At 39.6% G+C, this 24,652-nt stretch overlaps 1 protein-coding gene and 1 long non-coding RNA gene across 4 annotated transcripts in view; one reads left to right on the top strand and one right to left on the bottom strand.

Moving 5' to 3' along the window:
* The window catches only part of SNX13 (sorting nexin 13), a 69,537-nt gene extending 55,986 nt beyond the window's left edge, over nt 1–13,551 (bottom strand). For 2 of the 3 annotated variants that reach the window (XM_032991558.2, XM_032991560.2), the window contains exon 1: nt 13,286–13,527. In XM_032991558.2, the coding sequence (XP_032847449.2) occupies nt 13,286–13,297 (12 nt within the window). In that variant the 5' untranslated portion in view covers nt 13,298–13,527. Of the gene's footprint in view, nt 1–13,285 lie in introns of all 3 variants that reach the window. The other variant, XM_032991559.2, reaches the window with a different exon arrangement.
* On the top strand, nt 12,984–24,215 carry LOC116961229. Its single transcript, XR_006166198.1, has 3 exons — nt 12,984–13,069; nt 15,915–16,183; nt 22,498–24,215. It is a non-coding gene; the product is annotated as an uncharacterized LOC116961229 (long non-coding RNA).
* The last annotated feature ends 437 nt before the right edge of the window (nt 24,216–24,652 follow it).

Genomic DNA, 24,652 nt, shown 5'->3' with positions numbered 1-24,652 from the left:
AGAGAAAAAATTCCACTACTGAAATAAAACCTGCCTGTTTGCTTAGTCAGAATATTACTATTAAAATACAAATTGAAAAATTATGTTCCATATTTTGATACAATTTATGTGTATAATAAAGCTGATAAAAAAAATATCAGTTCTCTGATTAACACTTGTAATTGTTCTACCAGAAGCGGTAAATATTTTTAACACCAAACTATCAAACTCTCTCTCACACCTACTCTGCCATCATTGCTGATCACAAGACAAAATTAGCAAGTGGATTTTTAAATTTTAAACTGACCTTCATGTTACTAACCTTTATTTTCAGCACTAACAGCTACTTTATTATACAGCAAAACTATCAGCAAGGGACAAAGCCTCATGTCACAAAACTTTATTTTTAAAGTGGAATAAGTATTTATCTTACAATGAAAAACAAGAGACAACATTCAGGCACACTCTTTCTGATAACATCTGCATTACAATACAATTCAGAGTGGGTTTTAGCTTACAAGGATATAGAATTTTGGTCAAGTTTAAAAGAAGCACTTGAGCATCTTGGATAATGATGGGAAATAAGATGCAAGCCCACTTTCTGCTACTTTCTTAAATACAGAAGTAACATACTCAAACTAATTTTTAATATAATTTAAAAGAAAGGGACTCTTTTCCTTTGTAACAGTCCATATTGACTTGCATCTAAGTTAGCTTAACCATGGTGACAGAAAACATACAAAAAGGATCAAAGTTTTTTGGATCACCTTGGGTGACTGAAACAGGGCCAGGGATCCCATCAAGCAATAAGCCTAAGGTGATCTAAAGTGAGAAGAAGTAATCCCTCTAACTCTAGATTGAATTCATGCCAGTAAGATAACCTAGACTGTTCTGTGTTCAGCCTCTGGATAAACATATTACATCTATTTCAAGTTTTGCTGATGCAAAACACTGACTAAGGGGAAAGAAGGGGAAACCCCCAGAATCTTTATCAAGTAAAAAAAAAAGTGTATTCTCCTAAGTGGCTAAAAATAACTAAGTCACATGTTCTTTAGTCAAGAAAACATTACTGCATATTTCATTTGTGATTACTGCTCCAGCAGCATTTCAAACTTTTTACTTCCCTGCCTAAAACTGCAGCAAGGAGTTATTTAAAACTTCCTTTCACCCATTTTCTCTTTCTTTCACTAATAAAGAAAACTGATTCCACTAAAAGCATTTCAGTAATCATCAACTTTGCTTCTAGAACAATCTCTACCACTTAAGATTCCCAATATTTATCTCGGCAGAAATAAATTAAGTCAGTCTCTCTCCGTAACAGTCAGATCTAGTAGGCTGTCTCTTTATGTTCCATTTAATTGAAAACCTGCAGGCAGACCTCAGGGCTACCGCAGAAACAGTCGCACAGAAAACATTTTTATAAAGGTTTCGTCATACCTTAACAGCTATGCTTTTTGAAGCTAGGAAAAAAATTTCTTTAGTTTTAAGTTCCTGTTCCATGGTAATGAAAACTTCAACTGAGCATCCTTTCTGCCAAGCAATAAGCAGCTGCCTATTCCTTGAACTCAAATCATTCACCATACTGCCTAATTTATGTCATCACCTATATCAGCTCATACTTACTAAGAAATATTATTTATATATAAATGGTTTGGGACACATCCTTATATTTGAAGGTAACCCATTCTTGTCCATGATCTTTAGAGGGAGGAGAAAGTAGAAAAAGATGGGTTATAAGAGGTCTGATGAACAACGATTACTTTTCTTAAAATAAATCCATCATTTCTTCTGCAGAGATACCACACAATTCCACAGCAGCTTCTGCATGCAATAGTTTGCACAATCTTAAACTGATAGAACTAGCTAAAAAAAAAAGAAAAAAATAGACAGACACACAACAATCCAGTATCTACTTTAGGAAATCTCAAACTTCAAACAATAACAGCCCCACAAAAACAGAAAGTGAAATTAAGTGAAAGTACTTAGTTTTTGCAAATACAGAATTGTCAAAAACATGAAGGTATATTATAAGATAAATTCCATGAAGTTATTAACATTTTGGAACTTCACACTGGAGCAGCAGTTACTGTGCTTTTTTTTTTTGCTTTTTCCTAAATAACTCATCACATAGGAACAGCAGACACTACCTTCAAATTTTATACTGAAAAAGAATCAAATTTTTATTTCTACCACTTGATTACTTCCTTAAAGGTACCTATAAGCAAATAATTATTCTCAAGTGAGCTCCCTAAAACCAGTAGTTTCTTCTAAAAAGACTGATAAACCATCTGTTTCAATGACATCTGCAGGATGCGTGTGATTTTTTTACTGAGAATTAGAATTATATGTGTTTATATATACTTCACATATACATAAATATTATATGCATACACACACAAAATCCCATACTTAAGTTTGCCGTAGAAAGATTTAGTCATTAACTTCCCTTATAATCTTTTAGCACCCTAGCTTCCTCAGGCTGTAACATCAGTCATGGAAGACTCTGGTTTAATTTCTTTAACCCACTAGTAACAAGGTATCTGCTATTTGCATCACAGTTTTCAGAGTCGTCTGAACTACAACATGATCCCACCAACTTTAAGATGAAACTGCCCTGGATTCAGTACAGTATTTTACTGTGGGTTTTTTATTATTTTGAAATTACATACCACAATCTGAAAGTTCCCAAATAAGCAACACTCCTCATCTAAAGCAAAAAGTTACTTTAAAAGTATTAAAAATATCCCAAAGTTATGTTGCCAACTTATCTGAGACTAGACTAAATATAAAGAGAGACTCTAATTGCCTTATTAGGCCAGGTTGCAAATGTGAAAGAATACAAGTGGAAGAAGCTAATTCACATTATCACAATTGCCAAAAGGAGTCCTCCAGTAACAGACACCTTGACTACAGGCAGTTCTGCAACAGGTATTATAGAATCCATAAAGCCAAAGCTCAACAGAAAGCCAACATAAATGATTTCTCAAATTATACTGGCAGCAGAAGAGGATCTGCAAGAAGGAAGTTCCAGGCCAGGAAGGAAGGAAAATACATGCCAGTCAACCTCACCTCAGTCCCTAATAAGGTTGTGAGCAAGCAAAATGGATATACCAAGAGCAAATCACGTCCCCAGTCGCTTTCTATGGTGAGGTGACTGATGTTGAGGACGGGGAGGAGGGTGCTTAGGTGTTGTGTACCTTGACTTTAGCAAGGACTTTGACACAATATCCCACTGTCTCCTTATCACAAAAGCGGCGAGGTATGGGCTGGATACGCAGATGATAACTTAAGCAAAAAATTGACTGGATTGTTGGATGCAGAGACACATGATCAGCAGTGCAAAGTTCAGTGGGCAGCCAGTAAGTAGGTGGGAACCTTCAACGATCAATATGGGGACTGATGCTGTTTAATGTCTTTATTAACGACATGGATGATGGGATACAGCACACTCTCAGTCTGCACAGAATACTAAACTGGGGTGAGGGCTCAATATGCTGGAAGGTAGAGCTACTGTTCGGAGGGATGTCAAAAGGCTAGAGAAATGGGCTGACAGGAACTTCATGGAGCTCAAGAAAAACAAGTATGCATCTGGGGTGGAACAACCCTGGGCCACAAGGCAGCCTGGGAGCCAACTCTCTGGGAAGTAGTTCTACACAAGGGGACCCAGAGGTCCTGATGGGCAGTAAGGTGAATGCAAGTCAGCAGTGTGCCTTTGTAGCAAAGGCAGCCAACAGCATTCTACCCTGTATCAGCAAAAGTGTCACTAGCTGGTCCAGCAAAGCGACCCTTCTTCTCTATTTGTACGTGGAAGACCACTCCTGGAGTCCTGTGTCCAGTTTTGGTCTCCCCATTACAATACAAATCCATCTGGAAACTAAAATACAATATCGAATTCCACCACAAGGGATTTTGTGCCAGAACATAGCAAATTTGCTATGTAAAATAGCAGCTGAAAGGTGCTGTAGTGTATAGCTCACAAGCAAACAGATATGCTTAAGTAGAGCAGAGCCTCCTACGATTTCTTCCAAGACTCTGCTCCATAACCACTGTCCACCTGGCCTCTCTATGGAAGGCAAGAGCCTGGTGAGTACCCTAGATGAATCTTTTAGCCTCAAGTAGTCCTCCTCTCCTTTCTCACAAAAAGTCAGGGCCCAGAGTTACTGTGTCAACTACACCCTGGGTATCTCATGTGCATATACCACCTCCTGCCCACTGTGATATTGAAGAGGGAAAGGAAGAGTGAACACCTGCAAAGAAAGTTCACATAAAGTGGCAGTTGAATAAACTCAGTGGAACCTTCATTCTCAGACATCAGAGCACTGAGTATTTCCAACAAATTTCAATGAATCTGGAAGGGGAAAGGGGGAAGGAAGCCACAGAAATGATGCATCAATTCCTGCCACTAATACTTCAAGATTGTAGACTGAAACTATAGCTGAAACTGAGTCATTTCAGTATCCAGCTCTCAAGGCAAGTTTACAGAAGGTATCCAAAAACCTCCAATCATTGCCACTTACTCAAGAACATCAAGAATGAAAAAAGAAACCTAACCAAAGTGGAGCTAGTTAATCTTACTCATAACTTTTTCTAGAGGCAGGGATGCATTCAGAAGTCACAGAAGGAATGATGAAATCCTCTGTTTTCAAAAGGGCTGGAATTATTTTGGATATTGATTCACTTTAGATCTAAACAGAAAGAAATGCAGGAAAGCACTATGCACTTCCCTTGCACAAGACCATGCAGCTGTTGATTTGGCAACTTCTCCTGTGTTCCCACCCTTGTACCTCTCCAGAAGGCTGGTTTACCATGACGAAACAATTTCTTATGCAGTTGCTGCTTAGCTGCTAGACCTGATACAAGAAGCAGAGACACATCAGCCTGTGTGTGGCAGGAGGAAGTAAACCTCTTTAGTATCAGCTCCAACTAGATCCAGTTAAGTCGAATGTGAAATAGTACTCCTAGTGTCTTGAATTCCTTCATGCATGCAGGATATTTAAAGAAAAATATATGGCCAACACAGTGACAGCAGCACAAAGATAAATGTATAAGGAAGAAAAATAAAGAGGAAGGAAACACACAAGAGCAACAAGTAATAAACAAAAGAATCACCATACAGACAGCAAGGTGGAAGCATTCATAGACTAACCCAGGTATACTATTCCACATAGCAGTAACGCAGTGACTGATCACTGGATAACATAAAAATGTTTTGCATAATGCATCGAAGAATAGAGAATAAGAGAAATAACAGTTATGGACAAACTTCTAGAAATCCAGAGAGAAATATTAAGAAGAGTGGAAACAATGTTATATTGAGATTACAGAAAAATTACTTCCAATAGAAAACAAAAGAAAAGAGGGTATCAGTAAAATAAAGCACAATTAAAAGAAACAGTAATAGACAACATCAGACTGTCATTAATTGGAGAATTCAATAAAGGAAAATACCCAATAAAGTAATGGGAGAGCTTAGAAACATTCAGGGAAATATGAAGTTTGCCTTTGGTCTCAGTATTGCTAACTCATAATCATGGAATGATTTGGGTTGGAAGGGACCTTAAGGATCACCTTGCTCCAACCCCCCTGCATGGGTAGGGACATTTTTAAGAAGTTGTAATAGGGCAGCTGCCAACTGAAAGACAAAACCAATACTATTTAAAGTCCAAAACTTAAAAACAACATAAAGAAATAAAAACTTATTCCAGTGTTTTAGCCACATGTGCAAGACAAATTAACGCAAGCATAAAGCATGAGAGAATGCAGTATATAGTTGTACGATCATAAAGCAAGGCCCTAGTACTAAATGCTTGTACACACCAAATGAAAGTAAATTCTATTTAACACAGGAAAACTGTGTAAGAGTGAAAGTTTTAAATAAAACCTTATTCTCCTAGCCTAACACTGTAAAGAAATATCTTCTTAACAATGGAAGTGATTTTCATACAAAACAACTCGTTTTCCACAAGAATTTAAGTTATACATAAACAGTAAATGAGCCATTATAAGTAATTTCCATTTTATTATATGTACCACCAAATTAACTCTGTAATTGAGATGTTAAATCACAAGATTTAAGACTTCCATAGTATGTTATTTTACTTTATAAAGTTAATGAAATTTCAATTTGTTAGCACTGTGATCAGAAATACTAATTTGAGTATATAAAAAAGTGGTTCTCTTCAAAGTGTGTTAAAAGAGGTTAGCTACTCAATTTTTAATGAAATACATGTTTGATTAAGATATCTATCAGTAACAAATATGCCAAGACATACTGGGGGGGGAAAGCCCACTCAGCATAGCATTTTAGGCAGGGAGGAGGGGAGAAAAAAATTGCACACCAAAATACAGACACCATTTCAAGCACAAGTAGTTCCTTCAGTGGATAAGGAATACATATCATTATTACTGATGCCATTACTTTCAAGATATCACAAAAGACATTACATATGCTTCAGAAAAGTAAGATGATACAATGTTATCAAATACTACAACATTTGGGAAAACTGAAAACAAGCAAATAAACAGTTTTGAGTTATTATAAAGGACATGGAATGCAAAGGTTTAAGTGAAGAGGTGCCAGGTGTCACACAGAAGAAAGGGCCCAAGACTCAGACACATGTCCCCTCAAAGTCTACAGCAGCATTTGTTAGAATAGCAGCATGGAAACAAGCAAGGCTTCATTGTATCTCTAAATCCAACAGTTCCAAGATAATTTTGACAATCAGCAAAACTTTTCAACAATCACTCGTTCCACAGCTATATCGGTTGGATACTTATTTCCTAAAGTATATAAACCACCAGATTTTTAACTCATCCGCACAGTCTGGAATGCCAAACGCTGAATACAGGGTGACTGGGAACATCAGGCACATTCTTTCCCATTGCTTTCAGTACCAGTTAAGAGCTATGAGAAAAATTATCGCAGGTGTGAGGCACTGTTTCATTATCAGTTGGTTAGCTGTGACAAGAATTTCACTATGAACTTCCAAAGGTTTTTCTACTTGGCCTTGTCTGACAGCACCAACAGGAAGAGTGGAAATGCAGAGGATACTACAGGATATATAGCAATTCAAACTTCCTACTCAAGTCTGTTCCCTTACATCACAAGAGATAGCCTAACCTACCCTGCCTCAGAGGCACCAGCAGAAGTGTTGAGTACAGTTATTCCTTAGAATTGCAAAAATATACTGAAGAACAGGAATACATGATCTTAAAATAGTGATATTTATGAAATAATACCATTCTGGCACAAACAGATTCAACTATAATAGAACTGGGATCACCCTATTCCTCCCAGAAGCACGGGATTAACTGAAGAAAGGCAGCTGAACAGACATAAAAAACTAACAAAAGCACAGCTGCATTTAAACAGCTAATACTCTTCAAAGTAAACCCCCAAAATTCATTAATATTCTTAGAAAGAAAACATATAAAGCTTATCTTCCTGCCTAAAACTGTAATTGCAATGGGATACTGAATTAAGAATTTTAGACATCAATGTTATAAACAGGTAGCTGTGAACTTTTAATTATGCCACATTACCCTTCACTTGAATATACACAGGGCTATTTCCACCTGTGAAATAAAAAACAGCTCTTGATATTTAGTATTTCTGATTATCAAAAATTCTTCCAAGTCAGGGCACAGACAGGACATCCTACAGGCCATCTGATGCAGGAAGGGACTTCAACTCATTTCCACTTGCTTACTTGTCATTACCTCCCCTTCCGCTGGCAAGTGGTGGACTGACTGACTAGTGAGATTCAAATCAAATTGTTCTTATGCTTACTGTCCAGGAAAGTATGCAGAGCAGTAGGACTGAAGTTTAAGGGCCACTGGCGAAATAGCTTCTAAATAATCTACTGAATTAACCACTACGGTCAAACTCTGTATTCTGTCATGGGGAACCCCCGTTTTTGCGGAGAATCCCAGCTGAACATAACTAATTAAAAATTTGTGAAACTTTTTAAAATATTTGTAAAATACTAATGTTAAAATACAAGAATAAATTTGACTCACACCGTTTTAACTGCAACACTGCAATCACATCCCCTTCCATGTAGAAAACAGAAAGCCAATCAACATCATAACTTCTCCAGAAATCCACCTCCCTTCTCTGCAGACTTTCCAGCTACTTCTGACTTCAGAGCAAGAATAAAACCTTTAACAGGTATTCCCAAAATCTGACAGGGTAGGAATTGGCCTCTCTTTCAAAATAAATTGCAGTTATAAAAAGAATCCCCTAGCTGAACATACCTATCATCTATGCTTACTCACATTCAAAATAAATGCCCGTTTCACCTCATATCTATAATCACAATTATGCAGTCATCATTTTAAGGTGCAATACTATAGAAATTATGTAAGCAAGGTTAGCGTGCTCTTGTTAAAACATTTCAATATATTTACATCATGAAATAATGCCTCATTTCTTCAGTTCAGAAATCAGACATTGCTTTGGGGTGGGGGGGGGGTGGCGGGGGGGGAGATGGAAGAGAAGAAGCAATTAAGCCCAAGATCACAATGACTTGTACTTCTTGAAGTTTCTCTCATGCAACTGCAAGTGCCAATTGCAATTGATTTTTCTATTATTCCAGTCTTGGTACTTGCAGTCAAACAATGCTGAAAAGTGCTAATGGGACTTCAAAATATTAATTCTTTAAGTGTTGCCAGTAACTTACATACAACACCAATGGTTTCTCATTACTAATAATAGTAATTCTCCTGATGTTAATTCAAAGAAAAACATGCTTTGTCATCTTTGTAAGGGTGGGGAGAAAGGGACAAACATATTTAAAACAGAGATAATTCCCTAGAGTGCAGCCAAAGGAAATCATCATTTGGAGCTCCTTCAGCTATCTAACAAGACAAGCTACTACTATTTTTACTGAACTGAGGAACTTCACACTTTTCTTCCACGCTGTTGGGTGAATGGTCCAGACTGGCATTAGAGTTGTTGCAGAACCTTGCATTCAGTCTCAGCAGTTTAGGCCCAACTGTACACTCTAGTCCTGAGCATTCAGACACTATCTTTTACTGATAGCCAGCAAAATATTTAAAAACAAATACAAGGGAAATGTGACATCCATTCTTTGTAAAAGGTTAATTTTCTGAATTTTACCATTGATCACACAATTTTAACTGACACTCCACAGAATATGGAATTATTAAGAGAGCTGTCATAGCAACAATTAGGGACACAAAGCAGACCAGCAATAGGCTAGACTTTGTTTATGGAATATATGGAAGTAAGAAGAGAGGCTTTTACCTCTCTAGGGCTTGCAACTGATGCTCCAGCTAGATCTTACCTGGAAAAGCACCAGCACCAAAGCAAAGCCCCAGCATACAAATTTCATAAAAGGACAGAAAACTAATTTCTTTCCTCACCCTGCTAATTGTCTACATATTTGAAGCTATCTCTACCAGCAAAACATAGTTCAGTCACATGAAGCATCAGAGCAGCCTTCCACATCCTCATATCAAGAACAGAAAAAATTAACAGTGCTATAGTCTATCAAGCAGCTAACTGTGTTCTGCATCTTTCAGAGCTGGACTAACATATACATTACAATGTGCTACTGTTTCTGTAAAGCTAATCCATTATTATTATAAAGCAAGTTAAAACAGCTGCTGAGGTAGCCTTTATTCTTAAAAAAATCTGATAATTTGCTTGGTTTTGCTCAAAACCAGTTCTCAGTGGTTAGTAGCTATCAAAGTTTAGCAAGAAAGTTTGTTAAAACTTCCCTTACAAATAAGGAGTAGATTGTTTAATGGAAAGGAAATTCTGCATGTAGTTAGTGAATTATCTTGACTGGTATTTCTTGTTATTGCAACCAACACGTTATAGCTCATTTTGTATTACTCGTTTTCATTTGTGTACAAGAAAAAAAAAGTTTTCCTACTTTGTCAAATTTCAAAAATCTTCTAAACCATCACTAGTATTGCAACAAGTACTCTTGCTAAACTGAGAATGATGTTGTCAAAAATTGAGCTGCCAATAAATTCAGAAGGAAGTTTTCATTACACATCTCAAAGAGGTTTAAAGAGCAACTGAAGAGAAAAAAAAAATGGAAAAATAAAACTACTCCTCACTTTTTCTAAAGCTCCTTCTTTAGACACAACATGGGCTGAAGATGCAGACAGCACAGGCCATCAGTCTGAAAGACATTCTAGAACTTCTTGTAAAGTAAGTCCCACTGAAATCCTATGTAATGTTTGTTCCCATCAGAATTTAAGACCCTGTTGACCAGCAAGAGCCAGATTTATAAAACACCAGCTGCCCCGCTGTAGTCAGGGCAGTACAGTTGCTGACACACAAGAGGCAAGAAGGATGAAGACAGTTGTCTGAAAACACAAGGGACAGACCATTGTAACTTGTGTCCATCATGGCCTCACCAGACAAGGAAGTGCTGAAACAGTAAGTCACACAGAAATAGGCCGCACTGGGTCTTGAAAAGCAAAGGAGACATCTGATGAACAAGAAAAGGGGAACAAGCGAAAAGACACAGAAAGGCCAACCCAACAGACCAGGGAAGTGATCACTGCAGCAGGACTCTGAGTGCATGCAAGCTGAATGTACTCAGCGTGACTGCAGAAATACGCTCCGGCGGCCAAGATGCTGAAAAATCGGGGAAGGGTGTTCACTCAGTAGGTAAATAAGTATAGTGCTTGGCACCCAACAACATGATTTCTGATGCAACTAAAATAAGATGACCTGTAGTTAAGGGCCAAATAAAAAACACAGCCAGTATTTTTTCCTGACGGGAAATGCGATATTCCCCTGAAATTACTGATTACAAGGTCCTACTCCTAACTGCATCCACACAAAACTGGACTCAATCTGATGAGGTCTGCATATATGGAAACAGTCAAAGGGAGAAGGAAACTGATCTTGAGAAACTGTAAGTTATGTTTTAACTGCATGATAACACTACATGTAGAAACAGATTCTAACTTTTCTTCATGCTTAAATATATTTAAGAATAATATTGTCTACACTTAAATTATGAAACTAACAGTTACAGTGAGGAGAATGTTTTTAAATTTTTAATGTCTAGAAAAGAGAAAAAAAAGAGACAGTGATCTTGGCCATTCTAGACATTAGCAAACTATACAAGTCTGCAAATATCCAGCATTTTTTTTTATCTCATTTCACTATATGTTCTTAAACAAAAATATTACTTTGAGAGAAGAAAAAATCCCAACAGATGTAGTGGCTGTCCGGTGTCCCCTCTCCTCAAAGTTATTAAGATAAATTTAGGCAGCCTGCAGACGTGCAGTTTTCACTATTGCCCTACTCTAATGTCGGTCTGCCATAAATTCCACCTCAATTTTCACATATAAAGTGGGGGGGGGGGAAAAAAAAAAAAAAAAAAAAAAAAAAAAAAAAAAAAAAGAGAGATTTAGGCATTTATAGAACACTATACATGTATCAGTAGGCTTGAAGCAATCTGCATGTTCTTGCAAAATGTGGAAAGGGGTCATGGGTGTGGCTGCATACAGTTTTCACAAGGTGTTTCAGCTACCAAGTCACCATGGGAACACGCAAAAGCCATGCTGAAAAGGATTCCTTCCAGTTCCCATGTCAGGTGGGTCCTCTGACAGCCAAGAGTTGTCTGGTTGGTTGAAGAACTTCCCACAGCTACTTTTCAGGCAGGCAAGCAAAGCCTGCAACTTTGCTAGCCACCCCCCCATAGTCATCTCCTTGGCAGAGACCAAGGAATACTTCACCCTGAACCATCTTTTCTACAAGTATTTTATATACAGGGACTAGAAGTAAAGGACATGAGAACACAGTCCTCCAGGCACCTAGGCTAAGTACCATAACTGGTCATCACACAGATAAGCAATAGGTTTTACCTCAAAAAGCCAATGGAGCAAGTGTCATCCACACCGATACGCCAGTGCTATCAGAAAAAAAAAAATTCAATTTCAAGACAATAAAGTGCCTTGGATAGGCAAACACTGCCATCATCCAACAGAACAAACAGTCCAGTATGAGGCACCGACCCAGAACATTCTATGCCACCCTTAAAATAATCTAAATTACTATGGTCAATGCTTACATATCACACTCACCAACACTATTCAATGCAGATTATTAACCCTGACCACCCACCAAATACCTTTCATGTAAAAATAGGTCATGTATTTTTACAGGTTTAACTCACTTGGCAAATTTTAACCTCCTGGGGAAATCTGATTGCTCATGATACTAACAGAACCACTTTCCTAAATGCCCTGAAACTTTGAACTGATACAAATTGAAAGCTTCATGATACTTTTTTTAGCTATCATCCAGGAAAGCAAAGCTAAATTTTTCAGGTGTCAGAAAGCAAGCCTTCACCCTTCAAGATTTAAGCAAATTCAGCTTTGGACAAATAACCTTCACGGCAGGATAAAATGACAAATTATAAAACACACGTAACACAATCATCATGCTGGAGAAGTATCTGTATGCCAGACACCTTGCTGACATATTAAAAATAGAAAATCAATCAGTCTTTGTAGAGAAAACTGAGTACAGGGGAAAGTCTCCTTTCCAGCAACTAGAAAACACTGCCAGATTCCCCCCTGTGAGAGCACCTCTGGACACAGCCATTTCTGGCCCACACTGATCCCCAAATACCTGCTTGCCTCACAGCTTAGCTGCCCAGCTGCTTTGGGACAGAAACCCCTACCAGGCAGCGGCAAACCGAGGCAGCTAACTCCTAGCAATTACGTACAACAGCAAAACTGTCCGGCTGAAGACAGCCAACACGGAGCCTTTACGTGAAGCCACCGCAGAGGAGGGAGACCCAAAGGGGCTTAAGTCGGAGCCGGCGTTCAGGGCCCGAGCGGGGGCACGGCTCCGGCGAGGCCTAGGGCCGAGGCGGGCCCCCTCCTCGCCAGGTGCGCTCCTCCGGACGCGGGGCCCGCGGCGGCGGGGAGGCCCCGCGGCCCCTCGCCGGGCGGAGAAGCCCGGCCGCCGGCGGATCGCGGGGGAGGGCGGGCCCGCCCGGCCGGCTGCCGCCCGGAGCAGGCACGGCGGGCTAGGCTCCGGAGCAGCCCCCTCCCGTCCCGCCCTGCCGGCCTTGGCCGCGGAGGAGAGGTAAGAGGGGCCCGGCGCTGCCCTGGGCGAGCTGGCCGGCGCCTCTGCCCGCCCCGGCCGAGGGGGGAGGCTGCCTGTTACCTAGGCAGGTCGGAGGCCCCAGCGGAGGGCAGAGCACCCTCTCCGCCGCGGGCCGCGGCTGCCCGCTAGGGCGGACGGAGAGCCGCTCCCTGTCCCCCCACCCCGCCTCCCCGCACCCCGCGGCAGAGCTCTTACCTCTGCTAACATTATTACCCCGCTGCGCCGCGGCGCCTCTAGCCCCGCAGCATGGCGAAAGCCTCGCGGCGGCGCGGAAAGTTCTCACCCTCCGGGGAGGGGAGGCGAGGCGAGGCGAGCGCCGCCGGCCCCCTGGCCGCCTCCTTCAGCGGCCTCCCGCCGCCCCCAGCCCCGCTGCCGCCCTCGCAGCTCGGTCCGGAGAGGCCGCCATCTTGAGCGAGCTACGTGCACCGCCACCGCCGCTCCCCGCCCATTGGGGCTGCGGGACGCGGGGCCGCCTCACGCCCCGCCCCGCCCCGCCCCGCCCTTCCTCCCGGTGCGCGCCGCTGCTCCGCCTGGGCCGGTGCCCGGTGCCCGGTGCCGCGCACGGCCGGCCCCCTGCCAGGCTCCGGCCGGGAAGGCGCCGAGCCCCGCGGCGCGGAGGGTCCCGGGGCCGGGGACGGCTCGGGGTGTTAGTGCCGGCGCCCGCCCCGCGGCGCAGACCGAAGGGAGAAGTTGTGGGCAGCGGGACTGAAAACGTTGTTGTCAAAGCCGTTCTGCCACGGGGTTTTTTTTTTTGGTTGGTTGGTTTTTGGGTTTTTTTGTTTTTTTTTTGGTTTTTTTTTTCCGCTCTGCCTCCCTTGAGACGCTTGTGTTCCTTCTCTCTGAGCTCTTCGGTGCCAGGCAGCTGTCCTGAGGACGTTAATTGAAATCTTTTTTACAATTTCTGACCCAGCGGCGTGCCTCTCACTCACCAGTACCTTATGCAGCATTGCATGTCATTCCCTGCCCTAGATGTTAAGAAAAAGATATTTGTAAGTCTGCTACAGACAGTGTTGTTAAGTAGTGGCGTAAACTGTGGAACCCAAACACATCTCGGAACCAGCCAGGCCAGTGAGCCGGCTCAAGGGGCGACCACCACAGCTCAGTATTTAAATACATGACATGAAAAGAATTTTGTCTGAACCTTGGTGGTTTTCCCTTAAGCGCTGTTCGGGGGTGTGTGTGTGTGTGTTTACTTGCTTGCTTTTTAACTAGACTTCAAAGTTACAAAGTTAGCCTTAGGTGCATTAGGAGAGAGAAACAAGATGGGGAATTTTTTCTGCATTGCTAGTAATAAAAAATGCATACCAAAGAAGTAGTAATGGTTAGCAGTGAAGACAGAGGAAAAGCAACACTACTATTGCAATGTGAAGAAAAACAACCTTCTTCAATTACAGTGTTTTTTCTCTCCAAATAAAAGCAAAGCCCCTTTCCTTACAGAGGTGCAAAGGGCATTAGGCCTTAACAAACCCCTAGGTGGGTTTTGTAGAAGCTCTCTAATTTTCCCAGGGATTGTGAAATACTTCACACTTCAAGGTTGCCCACTTCTTAGTTTTATTTGTGAGTATTACTGAGTTTCGGTTTTACTCATAGAACTGTTTTTTCCCCTGTGAGAGACCTAGCTGTTAGTGACATGGATCGCCATTTCAAAAAAGCAGACCCTCAATACTCGTAATTGTTTATTTGCCTTTTCTAAATAATCCAAAATACTAACTTTTTTTGAGTATCTAGTAAGCTTTGTACTTATGAGTCTGTATTTTTGAATGTTTCATGTTAGCATTACTCTTCCCTCCAAGCTGATCCCTTAGAGAAAATCCAAATCTCACAGCATACACAACTCTATCTTAAACAATAGGTTTAAGAATAACAGAACCATGCAGTGGTCTTGCACATGGTATTTCACCATCCTGATAAATTAAAAATTGTTCAAAAACATTGAGCAATGGGAGTTGTGAAATACCAATTCCATTGTATCGCTTTGGTCCCCTAACATTTATTTGCAGCATTCCATAGATGCTTATTTGGAAGACAGTCATATATGTACGCAGCTGTAGTTCTCTATTTGTGGCTTTCAACAGACTTCAATTCAGCCAAATAATACCCTGTGCTCAGGTCTGTAGAAGAGGAAACCCTGAAGGAACCCATAGCAGAGTGCTCAGTAAATTATCAATGTCTAATTGCGCAAAAACATCAACACACACTTAGCTAGGTAGGAAATAGAATCAGAATACTTAAAACACATACTGTTTGCCATGTGACTTAGTCATAAATACATTCACTTGGCAGGGCACAGTATCATACACTGATAAGATAAACTACCCATATTATAAAATGTAAGGGGTAAACAGGAGGTAAAAGTCTCATGATATTTATGAATACATATAAATGACAGTAGTTGAAGCAAGATGATGGTCTAGCAAAAGAAACTGTCTCTTGGCACTGTATTTCTTTACCTTGTATGTTTAGACACATCACATAAGGTTTTCAAAAGAAGTAATCACCTTTGAAAACTTACTGCAAAACTGCATATATCTTAAGTGTGCCAGATGTAAAAGAAGAGCAAACATTATACAAGATAAAGTCACAATTAATACTTTGTACTTGAATTTGCCCCTACTTGTGCTTGGGATTCGGCAGCCCAACAGCATACTAGTCAGGGAAGCACCCTCCATTCTTGTACTGCTGGAATAAACCTACTGATACTTCTACAGAAAACTCTTCTCTGATATCACACCTGTCAGCATAGCCTTAATATTGTTGCAAAATAGTTGTTAATGATATAATCCATTGTTCTAATTTTTGGTTAATACCATCTCATCTTCCAAAGGGAAAGGTAGTATCATTGCAACAGCAGGAATGAGGCTGTGAGGAAGGACTGAAACACACAAAAGTAGACTCAAGGTGGAAGAGGAGGCAGCACTATAAAGGAGAGGTGAGAAGAGGCAGCAGCTTGGAAAGAGGATGATATGAGGGACTTCTTGAAAAACTAATCTGCTGGGAATAGCACAAAGGAGGAAGAGAAAAGAAAGTTGCCCATCTCTGAGGAATTATACAGTTATGTTGCCTGTTCCCATTCTTGGAATAAACTGAAAAAATGTAAGTACAATTTTTTTTTTTTTTTTTTTTTTTTTCAGTGGAGGAGGGTGTTTCTAAATTAGTATGAGCAGGTCTGGAAACAAGACTTCAGCTGTGATGGAAAAGATTATCAATGGTAGGCCAGAAGCACTTGAACACTTATTTGTTTCTCTGATCCCACCTTTAAGTGACAGTAACGCTATTGGACTTGGTGAGTCATCCATCGCAGAGTCATATTCCTTACACTTTATCCCTGTGCATTTGTTACACATACAGCTTAGGACCGGTGGTGCAACGGTCTAGCGTACTTAACGGAAGCGCTGCAGCCACATTAGCGCTGTGCTCAACCAGGCAGAGCAGCACGCTCATTATTTTCGTGTTACTTCCACAAACTCACAAGCACTCTGCGAAGAACTGTGTTAGGGCAAGTATATATGTCTGTAGTCAAATGCAAACCTGGCAGAAAGGTTTTTGCACCTACTCCTTAAAATACTCAGAGAATTTTCTTTCTCATAGGCCTAGACAAATGCTTATTTCTACTAGAAGTACCACCTTAATGCAGATGGCTGCAAATACCTTCATATTTATAGGACAACACTTACCTGTTGCCAGATGTCTTTGTGTTCTTTGCATTTATTACAGTTCCCACTGACTACAAGCAAAGAAAGTTGTCTGATGGTCTAGATCCACATTTTGAAATCCCACTGCAGACACTGGAAGGTGTGGGGAGTATATACTGAAATTATGGATGAGTGCAGCATTAAAATCTTAAATGGAGCAGGAGGAGATAGGGATGGCACCAGCAGGTTGTCCATCTAGAAGTGTGTAAAGATTTATGTAAAGTGAAGCATAGTGAGTACACTAAGTTAAGAGGCAGGCTCAGAGACAAAAATATAGTTGTGAGGGGGTGGATGCAGCACACACAGAAGAAGGGGCACTGGCAGGGTTTAGCAGTAAAAGAGCAACTGTGCCAACTTGCACAGAAGCACAAAAGAGTGCAAATTATTTTCCAGCCCTGAAAGGAGGGCAGTCCCACAACCTAAATAAGTCTTAGCTCACCAGCTTATGAAAAATCAAATCAGTGACCTAATTGCCATTAAGATAACCTCTGAAACAGCAGTAACCTGCATTTAGAGAGTAAAAGGATATATTCTTTTGGCATATACAAGAAGACAAGGGAAGATTAAGGAAAGGGGAAACTACAGACGGGATTGGGGGAGGGACAGACTGAACAAACAACAAACCAATTTTGCTTTACTAAGCAGTTTCATTAGAATGGCTACGAGACTAACTTCATCAGCAACCCTGAACTTTTGTACCTTTCTCTACAGTCTAGAAAAGATCTTTTACAGAATTATTTCTGTATACTACAAATTAGTTCTGATTGTCCATAACCAACTGATGTAAACCAAAGTTTGGCTTCTCTTGCTAAGTTGTTCCTAGCCTAGGCTAGCAGTACAGTTGGAGTTTGTTTAGTTTGGGATTCATTTTGAGGGGGGGAGATGGTGAGCTGGTGGAGGTCTGAATCCGTAGTCATTAAATGTTCCAAGTGTTAAGTCTTACTGTTTAAAAGCAATTCTATCTTTATGGTTATATTCCATTACATTTCAAGTAAGATCAGATGACCCTAAAAGTCTACATAGCAACATGATTGAAAGGGGAACTCAGGGCATCTTTTCTGTGTGAAATTTGAATATTCTGTTATTTCAGGATGTTGCCTATTGTAAGATCTTTGGTCTGAGCTGCCTGCTCAGAAGTTTTGCTTCTGATCAGGATCACAACTTTATAAATTCCAGTTAAAGATCTCATTCACTTTCTGCTTTCTCAGCATTCACCTGAGATGCAGCACAGAAGAAAATGCAAGGGTGTATATGAAACAGCCAGTTGAGACATTAGGATGTTAATGTTGGGCATTAGATAAATAATTACTGAAGAAGCATCAGGTGTAATTCCTAGTTCATCCTTTGCAATAAGGATGCAACATCTGCCCAGTGTTCATGTTCTCAGCATTGTTTATTGGAAGCTGAAATTTCTTTTAAAATTTTTCCCAGCTTACATGTCTTCACTGTAGTGAATTTTCTGCTATTCAAACAGCTGTCTCCAGATAGGACAGACATTTTGTCTTAGCAGCTTAATCCTAGTTGTCTAAGCAAATATTAGAATAAAGATAAACTATATTGCTTAATACAACAGAAACTCTCAAAATTATAAGTGTCTCTTTCGGAAGTCTATAATGACATGACTAGAGTCATCTCAGACTTGTAACATATATGTTAGTCATCAGTTGCTTAGCTTTTGGCTGTGGACTGTCTATGAGAATAACGCACAGAAACAGAGGGCTTCCTATGCTGTTTGCACATTGCTGCTACAGGGAGGAACAAGATAGGGTACAAAACTGTTTAGAAAAATCACCTTAATTCTTAAAATTCCTTTGGAAGCAACCAATGCAATTCTTTATCTGAATTATACACTACAGTATGGTAAATGATCCCATTCCCTCCTTTCAAGTGTGTCAGGAGTCACAAGAATGTATCTGCGACCTGAAGACATCTCTGTTGCTCTTCAGAGTATTTGCTGTTACCCATGCTTGACCTGATGACAGCAACTACCTGTTGCAAAAGGGTTTGTATGGTTTATCTTTTGAAATTTGAACTCCTGAACGTGTCTGGCGGGTAGACCAGCCTAAGTGATGGGCCCACAGGTCTGAAATGTACCTCTTTTAGGTGTCTTCTTGAGCAAACATATAGCAACATTTAAAACATATTACAGACAATTTGTGTACATGAGTTTTAGTTTTGCTTGGTGATGGAGATGCAGAGGACTCAGTTTACTTTCTGGTAAGAACAACTTCTTTGTGTCATTATATCATGACATTATATCCTTCCAGACATTAGGTGTGTGTCACGAGCAGATGAAGTTTAGGCCTGGATTTTCAGGTTACTTACTGCTTTAATAGTGATTACAGTGATACTGATACTGTGATAAAGTGTTATGGCAATACTGAACTTTGTCAATGACTTAAGACCAAAATGAAGATAGTCAATGGCATGGAGAACACAAAATGGGTTATACGTAAAACATTTTGGTAGAAAATACCCATTTAATAAGACTTGACAGCTAGCAAAAAGAAAGACAAATAGGAAGCAAAGCTATTCATTATGCATTAAAAAATTTTGCTTCATTTACCATATTTGTATTCTGCAAAATTGGTATGAACGGATTCCTCTTTACCTAAGCCCAGATAAAGATATCATCCTGAGAATTCCAAGAAATCTGACTAACTGTACTGCAGTTAGCACATGATATGAGGGGTTCTCTAGTTAGGAAATATTTTTAAAAACCAATAGCTGAGCAGAGGGGAATTAGAAGTGATTCTAAAACTTTTTCCTTTTTTTTTTTCTTTAAGTGATGTTTTCCACTGAGTCCTAAATGCCTAATCCACAATCAACACATTTTGTAAAACAGTTAATCTGCTTATGGGGAGCAAATGGGGCGGGAAGGGGAGAAAATGAGAAGAATGGAATAGCTAAGAGTAAAATAAATATTCTGTCTGCAGTATCAGCAATCCCAGGTGTTCAGAGCCATTAGACAATCTCTAAGAATCATGACATTAGAAAAGAAAGTTGTTTAAATTTTCCCATATTTTCAGGCTTTGTACTCATAAAGGCTACAGACTCTTTTAAAGCTTATTTCTTCTTGCACTGAGTGACATGGCTCCACAGACTTTAAGAAAGAAGCTAAATATTGTACGTTATAATAAATTTGTAGGACTTGGCAAAAACTGTGAGCATACTAGAAGTCTTATTATACTTTTCTTCCATTGTATGTCACTGATGTTTGCATCTTCTTTCTGGGTGAGGGAGTTTATTAGTATTGTATATGCTCTCAGAGCTGAAGCTCTCACTGCTTAGACCTTCAAGGTCACTTTGCAAATTGGCTTCATTCTTCTGGTCGTTTGTTTTGCTGCCCACTTACAGCACTTTGTTCATAACAAGGACTGATGCAAAAAACCTCTACAAAATGTAGAGATTTAATTTAATCATCAAAAAGAGACACAGGAAATTCAAACTCCTGACATGAAATGCTACTTGTAATGCATTAGGAAGAGGACAATACAGAGGAGCACAACAATCATTGTGTATTGGAATGATGACATTTCCCCTGGTTTTGTTAAAAACAGACCCAGAATACTCTGCCCTATGTACTTTACAACACAAATTAGTTGCTGTTCCCCTGACAGTGAGTTAAAAACTGGTCCTATGCCGACTCCAAATTGTTTTTCATGTATTACAAGGACTTCCACATCCCTCCTTCACCAGAAAAACCTGTTCCTTGGGCACTCCTCTTCCTCATAGTTAGATGCATAGTCAGAGAGGCCATTATGAAGAATCTTTAACCGGGTGGATTTTATATACAAAATGTGTCCTTGACTAAAGTTTTAATACCTCTGACTGTTTCTATGGTTTGTTTGGTTTATTTTTGAGATTCTCTTCTAATTTTTCACAATTTTTTTTTTAACATTATTTTGAAAAAATGATCCTTTCTGATTTTAACACTCCCTCTACAAGGTAAGAGACCTTCTCCAAGACCACCACAAGCCATTTATAGTTAAATTAAGGATCATTACCCTCTTAACTTCAACTTTTAACTCACGTGCTGCCAGTACTCCCCTTTCCCTTAACACAAAAGAGTGTCTCAACTATCAACCTGAGCAACCTACACAGAAAGGCGTGAGGTGAAACCCAGCTTTCCCATGTGGGTTCTTCCTTCACTTTACCAGGAGGACTAATTGACACTTGTCTGTTCTCATAATTTGAATCCAGTTCCCAGAAAGGTAGACAGGTTTCTCCACAGTTTCTTGTGAAAGAATTGGAACGACGTATGCCACTGCTGCTGACATGAGGACATCAGCAATACATCTAAGGTCATGAAGGATCAGTAAGGGCATAATCTTAGATAGGTTTTTGCAGTGACTCACACACCTGAGTGTTAATCCTTGCAGCAAAGGCATATCCTAAAGTAGGACAGTGAAATTCTCCATATTAAATCCCATAATTTCCTGGTAATTCCCACTCTCTCTTGAAATACTTCCTATGGAAATGACAATGTGAAAAAGGATTGCAAGTCTGAAATGCATGTTTTGTCCTTCCCATCTTCCCTGATGTCACTGGGTTTAACAAAGGGCATCACTTTTTCTTCAGGCTGAGCATACAGTACTTCAGACTTTTTTATGCCTCATGTTACAAGCAGTACAGATGCTGCAGGCAAATTATATCCTCACATTAAACCAACAATACAATCACATAGATTTTATTTGAAAACACTTAATAGAAACATCACTCAACCCAGACTACTCTGGAATCAAAGCTGAGATTGCAAAGTAACAGACTAAGCTAAATGTTCTTAAACAGCTCTGCACAGGAGTCTGCAATGCAGTTTTGAGTTGAAATTCAGATCTGCTTAGTCATCATACTGATAAGAGATTTTGGATTTATACAGATTTACTAACAGCCTTTTATAAACCTGTTCTTGCTAGATTCCCACAGGGATCATAATTTCACTTTTGAGATATAAAGTAACTGCCAAAAAAATCCTGATTTACTCCAAACTCACCAGTCCTTTGGAGGTGAAAAAGGAGAAAAGAAAAGATGTGTTCTGTCCAACTCTGATACCTGACTGCTTTTAACATTGTCATTTTTCATTTTTATTCATCTATTCAATTAAAAACTTGCCAGTTAAGTACAATACTAGCTACATCAAGTTCTTCCCCAATACCAGATGCAATTAAAAACTTATTCACTATCTTCAAGTGTTTCCAGAGTTAAAGCTCAAACAGCAGCTAGTTCTCTAATTGAAGCTCCAAGTTATCTGACAAAAGTGACAAAGAGCAAGGCTGGAACAGAGATTTTCCAGTTACAAAACATAAATCAACTACACTAGATCTTTTCTTGCACCTTTCTGGAGCAGTCCAATAAACACACAGTTAGAAAATATATCGGGGGAAAGAAACAAAACCAAGTTTTAATAATATACTTCTTGCACAATTTTAAGATTTAAAAAAAAAAAATTAGTCCCACCTACATCCAGCTGATGAAAATAAATATCTGCCCTGCAAAGTCTCCTAATACTCACCTTCATCCATCTGTACTCTCTCTCCTCGCCCAGTGCCATTTTTTTTTTTTTTTGGTTCCTTACTCTGCAATATTTGGACTTAATACTTCTTTACTTTTATTCCTCCTTTTTCATACTAGCAATATGCTTTCCTCCTCCTCCTTTCTGCTCCTAGTGTGGCAACATCTCCGTATTCCTTACAGAAATACCTCTCTTTTTCACAGCTGAGCATGAATATGGGCTATCTTCTGCTTTGCACCTGAGGAGGCTGTCGTCCCAGAGGGGTGAGCAAGCTGCCAGGTTTCATCCATCTTCTGCCTGCCCCTTAAGCCAAAGAGCTTCTATCTCTGAGAGGAAAGGCCCTCTAGGATAAGGCTGATGGGAACTACTGAAAGCACTTCTGGATCTAATATATCAGTCCTTCTCACGAATGGGGAAAGGAAATGTCTGCTCTGTAACTTTGAACTGTCTAGCTTTTCAATAAATGTGAGATAGCTTTAAATAGACATATCAAAAACAGTTACAGTTTGTCATTATAGTGGGTCCTGTGGTTGGTTTTGTTGTTTTACCTAAAGCCACTGTCTATGGAGTCATGTGTCTAAGCCATGTGATGATGAAAGATTCTGCTCTAGGCAAGCAAGTTTTTGTCCTTCCTCTTGACAAAGAATTGCTTACATTTGTGAATCCTAAAGCCTTAGAAAACCAGGGAAGTACAGAAGATGCATTTCTGTTATGTGATACAGATACCCCTTGATACAAAACCCTCCATCTCTGTTACTCGCAATGCTTTGAAGGTTCAGTAACTTTTGCATCTGTTAACTTTGCTACTGGAATAGCTTTTTATAATCACTCAATACACAGAACTAAAGCAAACATGTTAAAATGTCTGTAGGATTGTAACCAAAGCACATTTAGACATCTTCTGATACATGGCTACTGATTGGGTTGGGTAGCTGTATTCCAAACAGTGTTCCACAAGCAGATTAATATTTCAAAGGACGTCATTAGTATTCTTCTCCAAAATCTGGAGATTTCCGGAACTCAGAAGACATCTTTATCACTTTAGCACTCTGTACCCAAAAATAACTATAAAGAGACAGAGCTTTGTTCCCCCAAGAACATTTATTTCTGATACAATTAAGGAAAAATACCTTTTTTCTCTTACCTTAGGTAAGTGAATTAATTGCATTAATTCATTGGGATGCACACTGCTAGGATTGGACTAGTTACACAGAAGCATTTTGTCTAGAGAAAGTTCAATTGTGGAATGAATTGGAAGGAATCTAGAACGAATTGGATTACTGCACGGGAGCTAGAGAAAGCAAAATTACATCTATTTCCACAGAACATTTTCTTTTTTTTTACTTTGTAGTTAACATTCTCATCATGTATGTAAAGTTCACAGCTGCTGATTAAAGATTGCAAAAGGGATGTGGAAAAAAAAATCTTTTAAAACATACAGAATGAAATAGTTTGAGTGGCACTTTGTGATTTGTTTTCCAATTAGGAATGACATTTAATTTTAAGATTTGAGCTGTTTTTAAGATAACATTTTGTTGGTTCAGGTGCATATGCCTACTACTGTGATTACTGACTGTAATTTACAGGATTTTAGGCACAGAATAGGCCATATGCTCCCTTGTATCTTTTTCCAATAGTCTCAGTTTTAATGTGTAAGACTGTGCTTACGGTTGCGAGTGACAGAACCCCAAATTTATTTTTGGTTCCAGTTTTTATGTATTTCTAGATTATTAATGAAGCTGTAGGTTTTAGATCTTCACTGACTTCACAAGTATTTGGGATGGGCCTTTCTCTTCAAGAAGAACAAAGGAAAACACATCTTGTTACGCAGATCATAATCTGTCCTAAGGTCAGTTTTGAGGTGTGCAGACATCAGCATGGATTTGACAGTTTTTGCATTAAAATCCAGTGGTCAAACTAATAAAATGTACTTTTTTTTTTTTTTTTCATAATAAATATTTGTAAGTTGTTTAGTTAAAAATGGCAACGGTTACAAAGAAAATACACTTTTTAAAAGTACCCCAACTGTATGAAATGCTTCATAGAAATACATAAAACTACATCTCTACTGCTAACTTGCAAATAAGAGGCCTGCCATGATGGCTGCATGCTCACATTAACCTGACACAAATTGACTGTCTCCCTGTGTACCCAGTTGCTTGCTCCCATCATCTTCCTTATGCTGGTACAAGCACTGAGGCTTTCTAGTGAGTGCAGTCAGGCAAGTCAAGGAGCACATGCCACCCATTTGGCAGCAGCATTTAATCAGCAGGATTTAATCACATTAAACTGACTGTATAATCATGACCTGATTCTGCAAAACCGTAAGTTCGAGTTTTGCATCTTAAAAGACTGCAC

This window comes from Tyto alba, unplaced genomic scaffold, assembly GCF_018691265.1.
Source record: "Tyto alba isolate M040663 unplaced genomic scaffold, T.alba_DEE_v4.0 Super-Scaffold_38, whole genome shotgun sequence".
Lineage (NCBI taxonomy): Eukaryota > Metazoa > Chordata > Aves > Strigiformes > Tytonidae > Tyto > Tyto alba.
The sequence above is the reverse complement of the archived record's forward strand: the minus strand, read 5'-3'. Positions and strand labels throughout refer to the sequence as shown.